We start from the raw sequence: 23,144 nt of genomic DNA, 5'->3' as shown, positions 1-23,144 counted from the left end.
CAAACTTCAGAAAAGACTCCCGCGCATTCAGAACGCCTCAGCACGACTCATCCTGGACATCCCCCGACACAGCCACATCTCTGGACACCTGAGAGACGTGCACTGGCTCACCGTCTCTCCACAACCAAGGCCCCAAATACCTCAACGACCGCCTGACCTTCTACACTCCAACCCGCTAGCTACGATCAACCAGCCACGCCCTCGCCGCCGTTCCCCGCATCCGTAGAGCCACAACGGGAGGAAGATCCTTCTCCTACCTGGCGGCCAAGACGTGGAACTCCCTCCCCATCCACCTCCGCCTGACCCAAGACCACCTCTTCTTCAGGAAGCAACTCAAGACCTGGCTGTTCGAGCAGTAGCGGACCCCCCCCCCCCCCCCTCAAGCACCTTGAGACCCTCCGGGTGAGTAGCGCGCTATACAAATGCCTTGATTGATTGATTGATTGAATGGCAGATACCAACTCAAGCCTATAGCTTCTCCGGATGATATCGCGTTTTTCACCTCAGACGCAGCAGCAACTGCAGTTAGTATTATTCAGGAGGAAGCTAAAGTGTTTGGTCGATTTTCAGGTTATAAACTTAATATACATAAAACTCAAGTACTACATAATCTAGAATCTACGGGATCCATTGAGGGCACCTGTACTGTCGCAACCTATTTGGGTCTCAGAATCACTTCAAAAGTGGATCAAATATGGACACTCAATTATAAAATAATACATCATACAGTAATTAAGAAGTTCAAAAATTGGAATAACCTCCCAATAACTATTATCAGCCGGATTAATACAATCAAAATGATAATCTTACCTACATTTTTATATTTATTTTGTGCCATTCCTATACGGGTCCCTAATTATTATTTTGACAAACTAGAGGGTATATTTTGGGAATCTAAGAAGGCACGATGTTCGATAAAACGTCTTAAGTTTCCCTATAAGTTTGGTGGTCTGCATTTGCCTGATTTTAAATTGTATTACCTTGCGGCCTTTACAAGGCGTATACAAAGTTTATTATTTGAAAAGCAGCCATACTATGGGCTTATCTTAGCATTTGGGGATAGATAGTTGCATGTTCTTGTACAGGGTTAATGATTCCCACTACTATAAAAAAGTCAGGTTCCAAACTATTAGAGATATTGTCCGCATTTGGAATGAAATTCTTGTCATTTTTTAAATTATTTCGAATTATTTTTTTAAACGGCAACTAATGCAACCTTTACACTCGCATGTAGCTCTTACAAGTTATCTAAACCCTGCTATTAACCTGTTCAGTGCTAATGACAAGGTGAACTCGTCATGTATACTGGGATTCAATAAATGTTAGCATTGAAGGTTGGACCAGCTTAATGTATACACACTTAAGCTGCTTCAGTAGTGCTGATCATAGCCACCTAGCCAGTAAGTAGAGTCGGATACTTAACACGGAAATGGATACATCGGAAATTACACTGGCCTTAGATAAACTAAATAACTCTGTACAATCTACCAATGTAAAGCAATTTAAAGCTGCAACAGCACCCCATGGTGTTTATGTTATATCATACTCCAGATAAAATAACCAAGTGGAAGCAGGCACCACAGGTATCTGCTAATGGGGGTATGGATAGAACATGTTGTCCTAAGTGCGGTTTAAGATCTGCTGATATTCTTCATATGTTTTGTTTATGTCCTCTGCTTTTGGATTTTTGGAGGATTGTTATACAGTATGTAGGACAACGTGTGGGTCTTGATGCAACATTTTCTGTAAAAGAGGTTATGCTGGGGTTTAAACAGTGTGATGACTCTTCTATGGGATGCTTTTTGTCTATTCTGTCAGTAACAGCCCATCTCTGTATTGTGAGAGAGTGTATTTCTCCTAATTATCCCTCATTATTTGATTGGCTGGGCCTCATGAAGGATATTCATGAAAAAGAATGTGCACTCGCTAAATCTCGATCTACACACTCAATGCTAAGATTTGCACGTATTTGGAAATATTTTGAGCATTAGTACAGAACTCCATGAGAAGGATGCTGGGTGTCTTAATGCGACTGCTGTATTCATATGTATAACGTTGATATTGTTGCTCTAAATGCTGATTTTGACTTAATTTTACTACACTAATGCTTTGCTTTTCTTCTCGCTTATATACTGGACGTTTTGTGGTTATGAATATGGTTAAAGCTTTTTGTTCCTTCTTTATTTTTCTTTCTTTTTTTTTATTTCCCTCCTGTATTTACCCTCTGTTAAAACTGAAAAAAATACAACTATTTCCATTAGTAAGCATGCGGGATGACAATCAGAAACGCAAAGCTTTATGTAAATTAAAGTAAAGCAGGACAATTACTTGCTAATTACATACATATAAAAAATGAAAAATCTCAAATACATGCCATAAAAGATAGCAATCGCAACATTGTAGTAGCTGCCTTACATATTATCTATAAAAAATGTTAAATTCGACTCAACCCTATATATAAACGGGAATTTAATATTTTAATTGATATGTTTTGAAAAATGTGTAACTTACCAGTTCTTCCACAATCTGGAATTACTATGGTACTTACTACCTCTTTTTACAGTATTTGGTAAACTACGTGACATCTCTGGATTATTTAAAATTGTATTACCTAAACCTGACAAAGATCCCACTATAATAGCCAGTCTGCACCACAGGTACCGGGGCTCCACCGACAGACCAAAAGTGAAAAGCTTCCTATTCAGAAGTGTACCCAAATGTTTAATCTACACTTAGCCACCAAAAGGAGGTTTTTCCAAGTAAGCGTGACTGTCCTTCAAAGTACCTTCCTGAGAAGCAGTGAGGGCATGCGATTTAAGCCTGTTTTGCAGCGCACACGCTGGGTCATCGCGTTTGTGGATTAACTGTGTTCTTTCAGCCTACTGCTCGCGGAACCCGCTTCGCGGGTCCCGCTTCGTGAGGGAGCCGAACTTTCACCAGCGAGGTTGGACTGCCATTACTATCATCATCCTTCACCTGAGGAAGCGTCTGTGGGTGATTGTGTGTGTGGGGCTGCGAGCGAGTGCGGGCGCAGGACTTCAAGTCCCAGGAGCGCCCGCCAGACCCAATTTGCAGCACCTGGGCCGCTCTCCCTGCATGCTTCTCCCCACCAGCGCTGTTTAAAATCCCTCTTCCCTGGCTGTTTGTTGGGACCCTGTTTTGCAGCGCACACGCTGGGTCATCGCGTTTGTGGATTAACTGTGTTCTTTCAGCCTACTGCTCGCGGGAAACCGCTTCGCGGGTCCCGCTTCGTGAGAGAGCCGAACTTTCACCAGCGAGGTTGGACTGCCATTACTATCATCATCCTTCACCTGAGGAAGCGTCTGTGGGTGATTGTGTGTGTGGGGCTGCGAGCGAGTGCGGGCGCAGGACTTCAAGTCCCAGGAGCGCCCGCCAGACCCAATTTGCAGCACCTGGGCCGATCTCCCTGCATGCTCCTCCCCACCAGCGCTGTTTAAAATCCCTCTTCCCTGGCTGTTTGTTGGGACCCTGTTTTGCAGCGCACACGCTGGGTCATCGCGTTTGTGGATTAACTGTGTTCTTTCAGCCTACTGCTCGCGGGAAACCGCTTCGCGGGTCCCGCTTCGTGAGAGAGCCGAACTTTCACCAGCGAGGTTGGACTGCCATTACTATCATCATCCTTCACCTGAGGAAGCGTCTGTGGGTTATTGTGTGTGTGGGGCTGCGAGCGAGTGCGGGCGCAGGACTTCAAGTCCCAGGAGTGCCCGCCAGACCCAATTTGCAGCACCTGGCCCGCTCTCCCTGCATGCTCCTCCCCACCAGCGCTGTTTAAAATCCCTCTTCCCTGGCTGTTTGTTGGGACCCTGTTTTGCAGCGCACACGCTGGGTCATCGCGTTTGTGGATTAACTGTGTTCTTTCAGCCTACTGCTCGCGGAACCCGCTTCACGGGTCCCGCTTCGTGAGGGAGCCGAACTTTTACCAGCGAGGTTGGACTGCCATTACTATCATCATCCTTCACCTGAGGAAGCGTCTGTGGGTGATTGTGTGTGTGGGGCTGCGAGCGAGTGCGGGTGCAGGACTTCAAGTCCCAGGAGCGCCCGCCAGACCCAATTTGCAGCACCTGGGCCGCTCTCCCTGCATGCTCCTCCCCCCTTACATTGTATAGCTTAAAGCCACTTACTCAGGCCCGCGGCGAGGGAGCGCGCGGGAGCGTCCCGGGAGAAGCCCGGGACAAGGGCGGGCCCTCTGTGGCCCTCAGAGGCCTGAAGAGACTGGACTGGGCATAACCCCTTGATTGATTTTATCTTTCTTGTGTAAGTTCTAAGTAAGTCTACCCTGCTTGTTCAGTTATACTCGGCGGTCTGTTACAAATGTCATCTCCACTTCTAAGTACAGGCATAGCCATGTTGGATAAGGCTGGGAGCACGTCTAATGGTACTCTGGACAAATACTTTACAAAGTCAGTGGGAGATGTCCCCAAGGAAATTACTTTAGCAGAACGACGAGCGGAACGCCGTCGTTCTGTAGAAAGTATGACGATTAGGTTAGTGTCACAGTCACCTATTCCTGTTGCCCCTATTGATCAAGGAAGCCCAAATGGCAATGAAAGCCTATTACTACTGGATAACCTGCCTTTAGTATTTAGAGATTGTCCATCTACACCTAGTACTTCCTCTAAACTAAACATAAATGGCCCCTCGCCCACTAATCACAACAGTACTCCTAAAATAATCAAGGCACTGATCACTCCTGTACCCACGCCCTGCATGAATACACGGAACAGGGCAAAAAGAATTATTCCGCCATTTAGAAATATGGCCCACCCCCTACTAAAAAAAGGCGGAAAAGGGGGGAATTCCTACAACAAAAACTAAGCCATTCAGACTTTGGCAAAAAGGCAAAGACCATTACCGGGAGTGACAAGGCCCCAATAGCTGCACCTGAGATCACAAATTTAATGTCCCCACCATTAGCTACTCTGCATACAGATGGGGAGGCCTGCACTATTACTCGCCCAGATGCCATCATGTCCCATGCAGTCCAAAACCCAGTCACATTGGAAAGTATTGAAAGCTTAATAAGGAGCTATTCTCTAGCAATTATAGAGAGATTGAATAAGGTGGAAGAACAACTTGGGAAAATGGAGCAGGAATTGGGGAAGAAGGAAGTTTCTACTTTATTAGCTGCAAACAACGTTACACAAACCAGTACATTGTCTGTCCAACCCACTACATCTGCCCCTATTCCTGCCATAAACAAGACCACAACTATAATGAATCCAATTGTCAACAAAGATGATAGACAACCACCTACTCTGCCAAAACCCAAACCTGCCCAGAACACGGCTGCCATAGTTAGTAAACCATCAAAGGGCATAGGAGACACACTACTGAGGAGACCAACAAGGGAAGCAGAAGGCACTAGGCACACGCAGGGGAGATCAAATAGGGCCCCACTCCCAGAACTTCCACCGGAAGCAGTGCCTTTTGTTGTAGTCCTCACAGGGGTCCCCGTGCTGGAAGAAAACAAGCGGGAAGGTTATGTCCAACTGAAAAATAAGATCATTCATTGGCTTAGGCTAAATAGGCCAATCTCAACGAGTATCAACGGCGACATTATACATGTTCGCCGAACTCAGTGGTTGGGTGGTAGACCCAAGGACATCGAGGGCGATGTGGTGGTAGTGAACTTCAGGGACTCTAATGCTGTTCACTTTATATTAAACTGGCCCCCAGGCAATACCAACAATCGTATTATTCCCCGACCACTGACATATTTCTATCCAAGATCAGTGGTTTTCCCATCTCAGTACCATCCTCCTCAATTCACGCAAATACAAGCTCATTCTTCAACCATACAGGACGCCAGGAAGACTTCATATGCACCATATCCCTTGCTGGTCCCAGATCCCTATGGTTGGAACCTTGTACCAACTAGGTCCAATTTTTCTTCCAATAGGAGAATGGACTACTTAAATCCATTTACGCCATTAGAGACCATCAATAGGTATGATATTTTTAATGGCCTAGACGATTGCGATTGACGCCCTGTGAGTGTAGGGAATGATGGAAGTGGAAACAACCCCATTAGAATGGATGGTATTGATGCTGGTGCAGAAGGGATGGGGACTGCTGGGGTTAACCTTTCAACCACCACAATACTCCTAAGTAACCCGGCTGTAAGTTTGGAAACGCCAGTCCTGAGATCGACTGATAATATCCAGCGACCCACGGGGCGCGACGATCTCCCAGGCCCCATACGTATACGTGGGGATGGCTGCTTGCAACATAACTTGACCGCAGCGCTATCTTCCAGGGAGTTTGAAGATTTGGGATCCTTGGGATATCGTCAAGATCAAGCAACAGGAGTTATCCCAGGGTGTCTAATTGTAGCGAATAGACCAGTGACAAATATAGTATTGAGGGATGATAGTGTTAGGGGGGAGTGCAGAAGAGGTCCTAATGCTCCTGGAGCTGTAGAAGAATTGTTGACACGTACGCCAATAACTGAGGCAATAACATTGGTGGCACAATCTGTGACCCTGGTCGATGTGATGGAGCCTCTAAAGTTAGTCTCCTGAAACATAGCTGGAGTTTCAAAACACCTAAGGGACCCAGAATGGGCAGGATTCATTGACACTTATGATTTCTGTCTGTTACAGGAGACCTGGGCGGTGGTAACACCCCACAGAATAGGGTATAAATCCTTTGGAATAGATGCCACCCCATCTAGGAGTGGAAGGCCATCGGGGGGCCAATTTACTTGGGTGAAAGTCAATTTGAGGGTACAGATTGAGGTGGTAGACGCAAAATCACCTGATATATTAGCGCTAAAGATCACCACACGTGAAGGGAAAAAATCCCACTTAATAAATGTCTATAATAGACCAATACCTCTATCAAAAGAATCACCTACACTAGCCAAATTAGACTCTTTTCTAAGTGGATTGGATAGCAAAGACGATCACGTCATTTTGGCCGGAGATCTAAATTGTAACTACGAACCAATCCTGGGGCTCAGTGACATTTTTAAAGATGAGGATCAAGCGAATAAAATTCCTGCACTAGAGAACTCCAAACCGGTTAAATGCTCGATTTTGGCAGTCCAAATAACAAAAATATGTGCGGAGTATTGTCTCAGGGCCTGTAATGGACGGCTTCCGTCCGATATCCTGAAAAAACCAACTTTCAGTAGAAATAACTACAGGAGCAATTTAGACTTTGTGATTGTCTCTATCCCTATTTGGCATTGTATCCCGGACCTCGAGGTAAAGGACAGGTCAGAAAGTGATCACTTTCCCCTGAGCCTTTTAATAGAAGCTTCCTTGTTCCAGGGTGCTGTGGGTACATCGCTAGCAGTTAACGGCGACAACACAGAGACACATGTCAGTAACAACAGACGAGCCCTCAAATGGCCATTTATATTGGACCATGGCGAGATCCTGGCTGATATATACACACTATTTGCAGGGTCCTTTGGCTCATTTATAGGTCCCCAAGTCACAGAGGGAAATCCTATTTATTTTATGTCATTGCACAACATTTTTTTTAACGATTTCAAAATGCTTGTCACTAAAATGCCCAAGAAAAACCAACAAAAGACTCAGAATCTGTCCCACAGCAAACCATGGTATGATAGAATCTGTAGGGAATCCAAAAGGGCTCTTATATCAGCTATTAAATCTAAAACTCTACCTGATATAAAAATAGCAAGGAATAACTACAAGTCAGTACAAAAGGCCTCCAGAAAAGCTTGGGAGGAAGAATTATGGGCTGATATGCTGCTGGCTGTCAAAACTAATCATAGCGCAGGTTTTTGGAGGCTAGTAGCCAATGGGAACCATGTAGGGAGAGTGGTCAAGGACGTCCATCTGGACGAGCTAACATGGGTTAACCATTTCACTAACCTCTACAAAAAGTATGAGGATGTTGAAGCCGATGTGGATGCTCCATGCCGTGAACACCCCACTGATTGCCTGGACTTTACAATAGCCGAAACAGAGTTGGCAATTAACTTAGTAAAGACTGGCAAAGCTCCAGGCTTGGATAATATCCCTGGTGATCTATATAAACATGATCTAACAGTCTGGGCACCATATATAAACTACTTGTGCAACATGTTATCCCTTTGCCTAGATTTCCCTGAAAGTTGGCGGGGGCTGAAATTGTTTTAATCTATAAAAAAGGGGATCGTATGGATCCCTCTAATTACCAACCAATCAGCCTGATGGACATCCTCCAGAAAATGTATTCACGACACATATTAACTCGTGTCAGTGACTGGATGGAGGAGAATGCAATCTTAACAAAATTTCAAGCTGGCTTCCGTTGTAAAGTAAGCACAATCGACCAGATATTCAGATTCTGCTGTCTCTATTGGAAATATGTACACATTAAAAAGGGACATCTATACGTTGCTTTCGTTGATTTGAGAGCAGCGTTTGATTTAGTGCCGCACAATCTTCTATGGAAAACATTGAATGTTGTAGGATTGCCAAATAGCCTATTGGTCCAGATAAAAGAACTGCACGAAAGGAATTTTGCGAAAATCCGATGGGGCCCAAACGGGGAATTGACTCAAAAAAATCCTATCGAGCGTGGCGTTCGCCAAGGCTGCGTTTTGGCCCCTACACTCTTTTCACTTTTCGTGAACGACATCCCTAAACATCTAGAGGGATGTATAAATGATTCAACCAAAACTGAATGGAGAAAGGGTAACATCACTATTGTTTGCTGATGACACTATCCTGATTTCCCAAACTAAAAAAGGTCTCCAGGCACTACTTAATTCTTTTAGTGATTATTGTAGCAAGAACGGTCTGGAGATAAATGGGAATAAGACCAAATGTATGACTCTTAATCCACCAAAAACAGACAAAGGATGTTTAACACTGGACGGTGTAAAACTAGAATCGGTCTCACATTTTTCCTATTTGAGGGTTACTTTAGACTCTAATTTCTCTTGGAGAGCTCAAAGGGAAAAAAGTAAGCTGGCATTCATCCAGAATGCAAAGCCAATCCTTAGGAAACAAAGTTTGAGCACCAGTAAAGCGGTGTCCCTGGTAGTCGAGCTATTTAAATTCAAGGTCCAACCGGCAGCGCTGTATGGCGCAGAAATTTGGGGGCCAGGGTCAAAAGATTCTTTCCGCGTTTTGGATAACAATTTTATGAGGAGTTTGGTAAGGGTCCCAAGAGGCACCCCCCTAATTGCTCTTGAATTGGATCTAAATGTCAAAAGAACTGACCACTATACCATAATCTGCCCACTGATGCTTTGGGTTAGATTGTGGCGGGTGCCCGAACTGCAGGATTACAGGGATGGCCTAAAGGAAATCATGGAGTATGGCAATTCACTAACTATCCCATGATTAAAACATGTTAAAACTTGGCTCACTGAAATAGGTTTAAATCACTTCTTGGAGAATCCGGAACATTTACCATCTAATCCAAAATTAATACTAAAAAGGGCATTTTGGAGTTTCATGGTTAACAAGGCAACAAATGTTTCGGCTGCTGGAACCCTGGTAACAAATTTTCTCAGCTTTAAGGATGAGCCATTATTTGAGACCTTTCTTGATGAGATAGAGCCCCCCCTTGCCAAAACCCTATTCCTAAAACTTAGGTATGGTAATTTGTTGACCAAATCAACTTTGGCACGATGGTCAAGGAGGCCGAATGCTCCACCCTTGGAGGCTGATGAATTTTGTGCCATGTGTGACTGCAGCCAGATTGAAACTGAGACTCACATATTTTTCTTCTGCCCCGCTTATGCATCACCCAGAATAAGATGGATTAAACCACTATGCTTACTGTTAGGTCTGAGATCATGTAACCAGGCCCTAAGAATACTCAAAACTAATACAAACCAAGTAATAATATTTAGTGTTAGTCGATTCTTACACTCAATCTTTTTCCTAAGGAAAAAAAAGGGACAACAGTTATAAATGAAGTATATCCCCAAAATAGAATTAGCAGGTGACCTATTAATTAAGTGAGGATATTTGGTATACCCCAAAGGTTGTGCTTAGTTTTGTTTTATTTGTGTAAGATATGTATATTTATTGACGTTTTTAAAAAAAATCTTTTTTCATTATATACAAAAATGTTTTAATTAATGTAATGATTTGTGCTTGACTCTTTCATGGCATTTATGCCGAAATAAAGAAATTTGACTTTGACTTTGAATATCTAATTATTGTTATATTACCTTATTCAACCAAGATTGCAAAATACTAGCACACTGCTGTGTTAAAGTGCTCAGTCATACCATCAACATTGAGCAGACCTGTTTTTTGAAAGAAAGATATTCAGCTAATAGCACAAGACACGTATTGCAAAATATTCCTACTTAATAGGACCCAATGAACCTTCTTGCTTCAGATGTTGAAAAGGTTTTCAGAAAAGTTAACTTCCAACCCTTATTTTCTGTTATGAGATGTTTTCACTTTTGTGATAACTTTAGAAAAATGGTTGCTGTTTATAGACGTTACCTTCTCTAATAATTTTGAATGGATGCTTTTCCTCCTCTTTTCAATAACATTGAGACACCAGACAAGGTTCCCCATTATCACCCTTCTTATTATTGCTAGCTATTAAACCTCTTCTTTGTTTCATGAGAACGGAGGAATAAAAATTAGAAAAGTGACCCGTATGGTTTCTACATATGCTGATGAATTTCTATTATTTGTTCTTAGTACTGGTAGCTCTATTTCAACTATATTAATACACATAAATAGTTATAGTGTAACATGTGGTTATTCTACTTTTGTTTGTAAACTAGACATTTTCTCATTGAATGTCTTTTGGTCACTAGATATCCTTTAAATATTTTATGGTGCAAAGGCAAATTAAGACATCTTGTTAATGTGTCCTCTAAATCAGTAAGACAACTGCATAAAATTAAATTGTGCATTTATTATCAATGCAATCAAAGAGAAACTTGATAGATGGTCATATGTTTACTTAGATTGGTAGGGTAAGAGAGGCACTATTAAAATGGCCATTGTTCCACAAATATCATATATACTTTCAATGCTTCCTATTCAATTTCCCATTACAGTCATCAAGTCCATAGACAGAATTATCTTCAAATTCACCTGGAACAAGAAATCACCTAGAACTCAATATATTAAATTAAGAACATGTAAATCACATGTTGGAGTCGGCTATCTGAATTTTGTTAATGCCTGCAAACAGGGCCGGTTCTAGTATTTTATGGGCCCTGGGTAGAAAGAAAACATGTGAGGTCCCTATAAATTGCATAGAGATGACACATTCAGGCCTGTTTGCATCTGAATGTGTGCCCAGCTCCTGAAATTGCAGCCCATCTCTCTCAGCCACCTTTAAGCACTGCTTAACCGCTCATCAAAGACTGTAGGTGTGATGGTTGCTTCTCTCCAGAGAGAGTTAAGACTGTCAGGGAGCCAAAAGGATGGGCAATAGTCCTCCTGCTGTGCCTCTGCGTGGGTGTGGGGTGGAGGCCTAAGTGCCTGACAAACGTGAGGAACGTGTCTTCAGGCAACTGGGAATGGGGGCCCTCCTCCCTTTGGGTTTGCCTTGCTTCACCACAGCAGTGAGGAAAGGGAAAAGGGGCCTCCTACAGGAACACAATTGCAAGGTGACAACTGTGGCAGTGGTGCGGGCCAAAGTAAGAGGGCTGACTGTGGGGCCCTGGGCAGCTACCCACACTGCTCATGCCTAGCACTGGCCCTGCCTGCAAAGCTTTTCTTATTAAACAAGGTACATTATGCTTCCAAGAGCCTTTTTCGTCACATTTTCCCAAATCAAACAACGTACAGTAAATCCAGTTCCACTACCAATTCAGTTATCCATTGCTAATTCTAATATATTCATTAATTACTCATCTAGCACTAAAATAACCAAACTCGCACTTTCAGTTTAGAGTTGAATGTTTATTTACCCTCCCACTATTCATACAACATTATTTGATTCATTATCAATCCTCCGTTTTTGTCTTCCTACCTGCAGCAGTTTTTACTGCACATACCTCAATCTGGTAGTACACATACATTTGTATGAGCAACTTCAAAAATGAACTGCTCCTTTCCTCTTTTCACAGTTCCAGTTCAAAATTCAACTGAAAATGGACTATACTGCCAAGCCTGCCTTGATCTGAATAATACCAGCTGTCAGCCATCAGGAACTGTGAAATGTACAGGGAAGTTGACAAACTGTATCTACTTTGGAGGAATTGGTCGTTTTTCTGGTAGGTTACCATCATGTCTGTGTGACTCACACACACACCATGACACACCTATACATTTATATGTATATATATATATAAGGATCATTCATTGACCATCACCAAGTGTGTATTTACTAGTCTATCTCTAAGTGCCCCTTGATTCTTGGGAAGCAAGTAGAACTGTGCTTTTAGGTAACTGCTGCGCTTTTGCAGAATTGCCTAAATACTACATGGACCTGTCTCCTTAGCATGTTGATCCTACATGAGGTGGAGATTTTGTTTGCTTCTCAGGGTTTACCAAACACTGTTGAGGATTTGCATGGTCATCTCAGATTTTTGTTAAATATGCCTGCGCACACGCACACACATGAATATATTTAGAAATCCAAATATAAGATCACACAGACACTGACACACACCTCAGCGCACACAAATGCATAAATACACACACACATGTATCTATGCAGACTCATTTACATGAATTCACTGACAAACACACACACATACCCATGTAGCCTCACAGTTGTACAAACAAATTAACAAACACATATGCACACATACACACACTATTCTAACTCCATAACACTTTTAAAGTAGGGTAGATTATAAAGCAGACTAAGGCAAAACGAACTGCACTTTAAGTTTTTTGAAACACTTGATTGAAAGTACCTAAACTGATTACTCGGACGGGTCCTCACGACACAACAGAACCTGCAAGATAGTGTTGGTCTAGTTCTTACCAGAATAACCCATGCTGTGATGACATAGTTGGTCCACACAGCATGGGTTATAGATCCCCACACACTCACACACACACATGCATGCACACACACTCATATGCAGAACAGTGCAGGAAGAATGTACAAAGGTTAGTCAGATCAGCTATTGAAGGGATGAGACTTGCTACTTATGAACTATAGTACCTATCCAACGTTCAAATGCACATATCCAAACACATGCACACACCCACACATGAACAGTTTTGAACATGAATTTGTTTTGAACTTTTGTATCTAAGTAATTCTCATATGCATCTGTAACAGCATAATACAGGTACATGTACATGCAGATAGCCACATGTACACATATGAACAAGCATGCACCCACCATCCTTCTCCTCTGTCAGCCTGTAGCTTCTTTCTGCACGCATGTAACTGCAAATATATATAGATATGTAAGTAAATATCTATGTATATAGATAGAAATGCAAGTAAATATCTATCTATATATCTATATCTATATATATCTTACCTACTGGCAGTCGCCAGTAGGTAAGTTATAGTTACATCCTAGTTTCCATAGGAAAAGCATTTTTTTATTTGCTAATAACTTGTTTGATAAATATTTTCTCCCAAAAAGTCTATCCAGGTCAGCTCCTATCCAGAAACTATGGGGGTGATTCTTCAAGCGGGGGTGAGAAAAAAGGGGGGTTCCAAAACGCTTTTTCCCCATGTTAATTTCCATAGGAAATTTTGCAACGAGCTACAGCCCGAACTGCTGAATGGAATAACCCCAAATGTGCCAGAAAGGTAGAGTTTGGTTCAGAAAGCGACCTTTTTATTAAATGGTGTAAATCCGTGCAGTAGTTGCTGAGAAATTAGAAAAATAAAAGTTTTGTTATCTGGGCGGAGCCTAAGTCCTGTGCACAAGTTTCACTGTGATTGGCTGCCAACACTCCAAACCGGGAAGTGTTGGCAGCCATCTTGTGGCTCGGTAGAAGCAAGTCACTAGAAAACAGAGAAACAAAGGTATAAAACAAGATAAGGGGGCAGGGTAGAAACACCCTGACCCCCTAGACCAAAAAAGCATTAAAAAAAAAATCGCCGCAATTCGCGCTGGGGTTGCAAGTTCTTGCCTTTTATGTTATTGAGGTCCCCGGGTGGGCTAGGTGGGCATTTCTTAAAAAATAATAACGGGGGCTCGCTGGGGGCTGTGGGGGCCCGCGGGGGTCCCCGCAGCCCTAGGAATTCACTCATGTTGGGAGGAGGGTTCCGCTGTGCCTCTCCTGAATCCATCCATGTGCTTATAACTTTGGCGTTGTTTGATGAATCTTTATGAAATTTACCAAAAAGTTTCTCTTTTTAGCTCATCTCCTATCCTGAAAGTTTGGTGTTGATTGGTCAAGGGGGTTGAGAAAAAGGGGAGTCCCGAAATGTGTTTTCTCAATGCATTTTCCATAGGACACTTTGGAGAAGGCTACAGGTCAAACTGCTGACCGGAATTACGCCACATTTGGCAGCGAGAAACGTTGTGGTTCAGAAAGGGTACTTTTGTTGAAATGGTGTACATCCGTTCAGTAGTTTTTGCGAAATATCAAATTTTACAGATATCGATATTTGAGAATTCTGACATGTGATTGGCTGAGGGGCTACGAGCACAAGCTCGCGGCTCATTGGCTGTGAACGGTTGAAACTAGGAAGTGTTGGCAGGCATTTTGTGACTTAGTCCGTCGGCTCACATCTCTCCATGTAGAAGCCACTGTGTGTGAAACCTGATTTCCCTGCTCTGTGAAGTGTACTCCATCACTTCTGTAGATATCAGCAATATCAAAAAGTATGTTTTTGTTGTAGATCAACCCCATTGGATGGTCTCTGAGGTATGCAGACACAGCTTTGTTGACATTTTTCCTAGATTTTTCAATCTGAGGACAAAATTGGATTGACCATTTCCACTTCTGTCTTTGGCATCTATTGGAATATACAAAGACAGTTTGAGGCAAAAGCAACATCAATTTTCTAAAGGTGTCCTCCTTTCGAAATTAGCATTTAAAAAACCTTTGGAATTCACTGACAAAACCATAGGTTTCAGGGAGGTTATAGTTACAAATTAGCATTTAAAAAGCTTTGAAATTCACTGAATAAACCATAGGTTTCATGGACATTATAGTTGCAAATTAGCATTTAAAAAACCTTTGAAATTCACTGAAAAAAACCATAAGTGTCAGGGACGTTATAGTTAGTTGGACATTTCACTCAGACAAAACCATAGAAATGCCACTGTTATAGTTAGTTGAGCTAACTATAATTCACAATGCACTGCTGATGACGTCACACATTACATCGTTCATGACATGGTCAGTGACATCACTGATGACATCTGAAATGACATCACTGATGGCATCATCCATGTGACAATCTGATGCACCTCCTCGCACCCTAATATAACCTTTGATACACCCCCTGTAAAATACAGACTACCATTTTCAAAACCATCGACCTACCAATACCAGTTACTACAAACGCACTGACTAATTCCTAGGTCTACAGACACATGCACTCATTCACCCATACAACCATTCTACACAGACACTCACACACCACCACTCACCCTAGTCAGTCACACACTCATCCTAGTCAGTCATGAAAGGAATCAATCACAGTTCCATTTACTCACCTACACAGTTAAACACACACCACCTCATTTATACATTTACTAACGCATACTTACTCTCTTATACAATCACTAATACAAGTATACACTCATACATACAACCACTCCCACAATCACTGACTCTGACATATAGTCATTATATACTCCAACTCTCACATACACTGTCTTTTACTTTTGTACTTACTTGGACATCTACCACTGAGACATCCATTCACCCAACACATCCATACACACACTCATTCACCCATGCAACTGTTTCCACATGCACTCTTAAAGTCATACACCCAGTCAATCAACCACTCACACATCTATGCACAGTCACATACCCCCCCAACCAACCACACACACACACTCCTCTCCCATACAATTACTCAGGCAACTAATCAATAACCCATATAGACACCTGTGGAGCTACAGACCAACTGATGCAGCAGGTTATATAACAACACACAGACTGATATAGACATTCATACAGTTTAGTCAGTAACCCATGTATTCCGTAAGACACATTTAATCACTCACTTAAGCAGTGAGTAACACACCTACTAAGTCCTCCATCCAAGCACTTATATATCCACTCATTTTTCAATACGGCTTGGTATATGTATATTACATATTTACATTTTAAAGAAAAACACATTCACTGGATGATGTCATTTAGTGATGGTATCAGTAATCTCCTTTAAGATGTCATCAGTGATGTCACTGACCATGTCATGAATGATGAAAATATGTGACGTCATCAGCAGTGCATTGCAGGGGCGCAAGTTATAGTTAGCTCAACTAACTATAACGGCGGAATTGTTATGGTTTTGTATGAGTGAAATGTCTAACTAACTATAACGTCCCTGAAACCTATGGTTTTTTCAGTGCATGTTTACGTATCTAAGGATAACATTTGCACTAAAGTTTTTAGTAAGCCAACAGCGGCAACAATTTATTGTTCGGGAATAGTGCACACCCAAATGCACAAAATGGAGTATTCCACCTCAGGGCGAAAAGGAACTGCTCAGAGGAAAGAGTTTTTGAGGAAAAAGCATCCGAGATGACACAGAGGTTTTTGAATCAAGGATATCCAGCATCAGTCTTGAAGGATGCTCTAGGAGAACCAAAGAAAAGTAAATAAGTGACCTCTTGTTGCTAACGCGGAAAAAGTTAGTGGATGGCGATGAAGAGTGCATAATTAGATACATTCTGGACTTTAGTAGTTCTGAAAAGGAAATAAAGACACTAATTAAAGATAACTGGTAGATCTTGATGCAAGATGGAGATTTAAAAGATATTTTACTAAATCATCCAAGCCTAACCTATCAAAAAATGCACTCTCTTGCGGATTACTTGGTTCAAAGTTTTATGCCTAACCGAGAAAAATCTAGTGGTTGGAGACTCCATAAAAAATAAAGCTTGGAAATGGGGAGCCAACAGAACAGAAGTGAAACTAACTGGTTGATGGAAGATTGAAGAAGATTAAAGAACATATCCGCTGTGAAAGCACCCATGATCTGTATGCACTGGAGTGTGACAGAGGCATGATATCTGTAGGGAGCACCATCAATAAACTCAAGCTACAAGTATTGCAACACATCCAGGCTTTCACAAAGAAAGATTACACATATGTCATTGCAAAACACATTTGGGAGCATCACAATGGTAATTTTGGAAAATTTTTATACTATGAAATCCAAAAGATGTATGTATGTAAATCCCAGAGGGGGTGACAGGGACTTGAAATTACGGAGAGCAGAATAAAGAAGGATACTATCTATGGGCACTGAAAGTCTCTGGGGGATTGAATACAGAAGCATAGCTATATGTACAACTTGAATGAATTTTAGGTGGCTATATTGAACATTATACAGTGCAATACAGAGAATCATGTTCTTCACTTTCCCTTTCTCAACATACACCATAAATTTGAGAACAGCAAAGGATTTATAACAACATTTTGACGTAATGGGACTATGTTTTTGTCCATATAAGAGGAGAATTTTGTTCCCCACAAGAAAATGTTGGCAGTAATTAGGTTATTGTGCAATATGGTCATTTTTTAGAACTTGGGTACAACGCAAAGTGACCCTTTTTTGTTACTGTGTATCATGCTTCACATTTTTTACCTGTATATAAATTCTACAATTTAAATTCTCTGCACATTGCACTTTGATGAATTCTAGAAGTTGCTATGTCTTGCACTTTTCTCTTCCTTCAACTTTGGTTGATGGCACATAGCACTTTATTAAATTCCAATGGTGGTGAGTCTCATACAAACAGTGGCATATAGCAACATTTGGTGTAATATTTTCTACCTAGTGTGAGACTCGTGCAATGTAGGACGACGGAGGATCTAATTCTGGGAATCCATGATTAATTTAATACCTTCTTGAGAGAGAGATATATATATCCCCTTCCGTTCTTTCTGGTACTAATACACTTTAATAGGATTGAGAAAGTTTCTGTACTGTCTACTTCCTTACCATTTTGCAGAATAGAACTATTTATGATACAGCACTTTATTGGATTGTGATATCATCCAATTGCAGCCTATTTTTGGTGCGATATATATATATTTTTTTCGCCATATGAGCAATGTACAATGATATGAATTTAATATTTGATATGCACTTTATGTAAAAAGTTCGATCTTTGGAAATATATGTAGTTCAACCTGGGCAATATGCAATGATATCACTGTGAGAGGTGATTATTTATGGTCTGAATAAGTTTGGAGAACCATTCACTTTATAGAAAGTTTTGCATAATGCACTTTATAAACATCAAGGACAGCTATTCCAGAAATTGGCAAACAAGTATCTGCTTTGAAAATGAATGGAAACAACTCGCCACAGGGCCTGTTATTAAATTAAGATGTATGAAATGTCTTCTTAATAACATACCAGGACAAAAGAAAAATGTAATCTTGAATAAAAAAAAAAAATGTAAATATGTAATTATATGTGGGTATAATCACTCATTGAAGAAATTGAAAAAGTTGAAGAAATTATAAAACAGTTAAACAGACTATAATGACTTCTGTTGTTCTCTGCATAAACAAAGTACTTCACCAACTCCTGTCTTTCCTCCTCTCATATCTCTCTCTGTCTTTTTTGTTTTTACTTTGATAAAATCAAAAAATATATATAAATGATAAAGGGATCATTTTTGGGAGATGTATGAAATGATTGCCGCATAAAATAATGTGGATTAGCAATTAAGTTAGTGATTCTTTGGCTTGTGTCTCAACTGTGTAAATAACATTTTGGTTGATTTGTGGGTAGGGGCTTCTGCCACTTTAAAAAGTTCATTCTACACAATCTCTCTATGGCCCTGTCAAAGCCTATGACTGAAAGGCGTAGGCCATTTCACCCTGGTGCTGTCTTTTTCTATCTGGTTATCTGAAAAATTACCTCCATGGTGGTGTCCTGTCCTTCTGTGCGTGACGGAGTGAATACTGGATGAAGAGCTCTGCCGCTGTCTTGAAGGGACATTTATACAGATATCTATCTATATATCTATATTACCAACTGGTGGTCACCAGTAGGTAGTTATAGTTAGGACCTAGTTTCCTTATGAAAAGCTTTTTTTGATTTGCAAATATCTTTGGTGATGTTTGATGAATCTTTGCCAATTTTTTAAGTGAATGGACTGCTATGGTCAGCTCCTGTCTTGAAAGTTTCAGGGTGATTCATCAAGCGGGGGCCAAGAAAAAAGAAGGGTCCCAAAACGCATTTTCTCCATGTTAATTTCCATAGGAACTTTTGTCACGGTTACAGCCCGAACTGCTGAACGGAATCACACCAAATTGGCAGAGAGGCAGCTCTTGGTAGACATTGCACTCTTTGATTCAAATGCTGTAAACCCGTTCAGAATTTCCTGAGAAATCTAAACATGTGAAATATTGATATCTGGTGGATTCGCGAACCCTCCCGATCACAAGCTTTATTTTGATTGGCCGAGTCACAAGAAAAAAGGGAATAAAATGATAAAAAAAGGGGGTCAGGGTCGAAACAACTTGATCCCCAGGGCCTCAAAAAGCATTTTTTTTAACGTCAGTAGTAGCGCTGGGTTTGCGGATCCTGCCCAAAAATGTTAAAAAATGAAGTGCCATCTACCGCGCTTCATTTTAATGAGGCCCCAGGTGGGCCAGGTCTCAGGGGCTATATGCAAAATATATGTGAGGACACCCAGGCCACCCCACGGCTTAATTAATTATGCACGGGATCATGCGGCCCACCTCTCCGGGGCTTCGCTTAATTATGTGTGGGGAGACTCGTGGGCCCCACCAAGCTCTGGGGACTGCCACCTCCCCGGCGCTACATACACGTTGGGAGGAGGGCCGCACAGCCCCCTCCTCGACCTCTATATGGCCCTGGGGACCGCCACCCCCCAGGGCCGGCTCCAGCAATGTCTCAGGGTGCCCACCAGGGCCATTGCAGTTTGCAATGACAGGGCGGGAGCATTGCTCCCGCCCTGTCATTGCAAACTTATTTTTTGCTTCGTGGAAGTGAGAGCAGGAAACCTTCTCACACTTCCACAAAGAAAAGCAGATTGCTTTTGGACAAGAGAAACTGCATGTTAGCAGCCCCCTTTGTCCAAAAGCAATGCCGGCTCTGGCAGGAGGAGGGGAGCCCGCAGGTGCCACGGGGGCATTGAGTCTCCCCCTGCGGTCTACAATGTGAGGGCTGGCCCTGGGGGAATGGGGTCTCTGGGGCCAGAAGTGACCCGGTAAGTGGGGCCACATGGCACCCTCCTTGTTTTAAATATATATACATTTTTTAAAATAAGGCTGGGCCCGGGGAATGGGGTCCCAAGGTCTAAAATTGGTCACAGGAGGGGACCACGCAGCCCCTCCCCAGAAGTTATAATGAAAAAGCAGGGCAGGCCACGGGGGATGGGTTACCCAAGGCCTCAGGGGATGGGGCACCTGAGGCAAAAAGAGGCCCAGGGAAGGGGGGCCATGCTCATCAAAATGATAAACAAGGCCAGGCTCCGGGGGATGGGGTCTTCCCATTTTTTTTGTATCAGGCTCTGGGGATAGGGTCCCCAGGGCCCAAAAATATTAAGATAAGGTGTGCCACAAAGGCCTTCTAATAAAGAAAAAAGCAGAAGCCGGCATCTCGCCAGAGGTCCTGCCACTTCCCTGCACCACTATGAAAATGCGCCTACTGGCGTTTTCTGGATTGGGGGATTAAGTCCCCTTGAATCCTTCGGGTTCTTAGGGGTCAACTAGCCCCCCAGGTACCTCCAGTAAGCACCACACAGTGGGATTGCTGGGAGGTGGTCTGAGGCCATGCCCCTTTTTACACCACTCTGCAAACGTGCCTCTTGGAGCACGGCTGGTTTGGCGATGAGGTCCTCTTGTGTCTTGAGGACCTCGGGACTGAAGTGGACTTCATCCCCGAGCAGCACTGCACCAGGTGGCACGTTCGCAGAGTGGTTTAAAAAGGGGACGTGACTTCGGACCACTCTCAGCAATCCAGCTGTTTGGGGGCTTACTGGAGGTAACAGGAGGGCTAGTTGGCCGCCAGGGACCCTCAGGAGGCATGTGGACTTCATTCCCCAACCATGAGTGAGCCAGCACCGTTTTTTTTTGTTTATTGAATGGATAGGCCCAATTATTAACAAGTGTTTCACCAGAGTTGGCGCAGATGGTGCTGATCTCTATACATGTGTTTCTGGTTCTTTAACCGGGTGCTTCATACACTCGTTAATATTTTAGCAAGCAAGTAACATGAGACTGCATTTACCATAATGCCAGGGGCGAACCTTGCTGGGAGGTGAAGCGGTGTGCTCCCACTCCTGTTCCTTTTGACATCATTGACAGCCTTTGTGGAGTTGGATAGTCTCTATGAATTGAAAAGAGATGATTTTTCCTTAACCAAGCCAGCTTGACAGTTAGAAATAAAGTGCTCATCGATACTTGCCAGATTTGCTCCCACTGCATTCCCTGCAAGCAATCACCACACAGACCTTCTGCCAGTCTTCTTGGATCTCCCAGTACCAAGGAGATACCTATTTCCTCACCGGAGGGTTCACCATCAAATGTTCTTCTAGATAATTGCCTATACCGATTGGAAAATGCTTGATTATGGATTTATCACATTTGCCAAATCTCCTTAGTGAAGAAGTCCTCACAGATAACCACACTTTGGCAAAGATCGTGACCCTTCTAAAAGCATTAACGCCTGCGAGGCCAAGAAGGTTAATTTTGGTATAAACACACATTTACAACCAAATGTAACTTTGTGAATCGCCCCTATTGTATTTTTTGACAAATCAAAAGGTGTTTTTTTCTACAATTTGACATTGTTTACTACATAATTGGGACACATACTCTTACTTTTACTGCAACCAAACTTTATAGTGTGGCTTTCACTTACTATAAAGTTAATATCTAATATAATAAATAAGTGTGTAATAAGTAAATATTTATTATGATGTATATGATCCTAATGGTGACACCTGAACCCCTGGATGACAATATTGAAAATTATAACACGGTTACTGTGAGAAATGATGTTCTTGGTTGACTGGCATGTGAGCTCTAGTCAAGCAACAATCCCTCCAGAATGAACCACAAACAGTCACTAAATTACCTGCTCTTAACCCAGGGTAGGTTAGCAAAAAAACAATCAGGATTAACTGAGAGGCAATATGTAAAGTATCTATACAGCACACAGAAAATATTAAAGTGCCAACACAACACAAGAAATATTCCACTCAAATGTATAAAAAATGAGTAAATGTAATAAATAATTTAACACCAATATGGCGGAAATCTACTCAGTAGAACCAGAGTATTTCATCTTTAAAGTTTTAGTGAACACTGTGACTAAAGTTAAAAGCACCAACCGACGACAGTTAGTGGTGCGAGACCGAGCAAAAATCAAAACATATGTGCGCCTGCTATTGAGTGCAGCTCAGGTTCAAGAAGTGGATTGAGCCCGTTAATTGCTTTTAACTTAGAAGAACTTCGAAGAAACATGTTTAGAGAAGGTTAAGTTCAGTGGGGAAAGGCTGCAGGCAGTGTCTGTGGAGAGGGTGTGGTTGTCTAGGAGCCTCTGGACTAAGCTGCAGCGAAGATTTGCCCATTTGGACTCAGGGCCTGATTTAGATCTCGGTGGAAGGGTTACTCCATCACAATGAGTTCGGCAGATAGGATATCCATCACCAATGTGACAGAGTAACCCACCTTACCGAGATCTGTATCAGGCCCATAGGTACTTTTTTGTAACCCAAAAATCTCCAGTGGAACGAGTCAGGAGGCTGTAGCCGAAGAAAGTTCCAGGAGTTCCGATACCCTTTTGGAAAAGGACCAATGAACAGAATTTGCTGCTGCTGAGAAGAACATGGTTAAAGCATAAGCTTTCTGGGCACCTTAAGCACCACAACCAAGGGTCAAGGGCTGGAGGGACATTGCTTTGGGTTTCAGGTCTCAATCAGGCTTGGTCAAGATGGTGAGTGCTTGTTTTTTCCTGTGACTCAGAACATGAGGCCAGCAAACTTGCCTTTGAAATCACTCTGATAGTCCTGGGTACAAGTGAAGAAAACATTGTTATAACTAATGATACAGTAATTACAGAGTCATTAATTC

The 23,144-nt window shown here is 42.3% G+C and overlaps 1 protein-coding gene across 1 annotated transcript in view; it reads left to right on the top strand.

Moving 5' to 3' along the window:
* The window catches only part of LOC144767732 (phospholipase A2 inhibitor and Ly6/PLAUR domain-containing protein-like), a 126,995-nt gene that overhangs the window by 66,903 nt on the left and 36,948 nt on the right, over nt 1-23,144 (top strand). The window contains exon 4 of the mRNA XM_078651118.1: nt 12,041-12,187. Coding sequence (XP_078507244.1) covers nt 12,041-12,187 — 147 coding nt within the window. The remainder of the gene's footprint in view (nt 1-12,040; nt 12,188-23,144) is intronic.

The sequence above is a fragment of the Lissotriton helveticus genome, chromosome 7 (genome assembly GCF_964261635.1).
Source record: "Lissotriton helveticus chromosome 7, aLisHel1.1, whole genome shotgun sequence".
NCBI lineage: Eukaryota > Metazoa > Chordata > Amphibia > Caudata > Salamandridae > Lissotriton > Lissotriton helveticus.
Note: the sequence above shows the minus strand (reverse complement) of the source record. Positions and strands in the feature narration are given on the sequence as shown.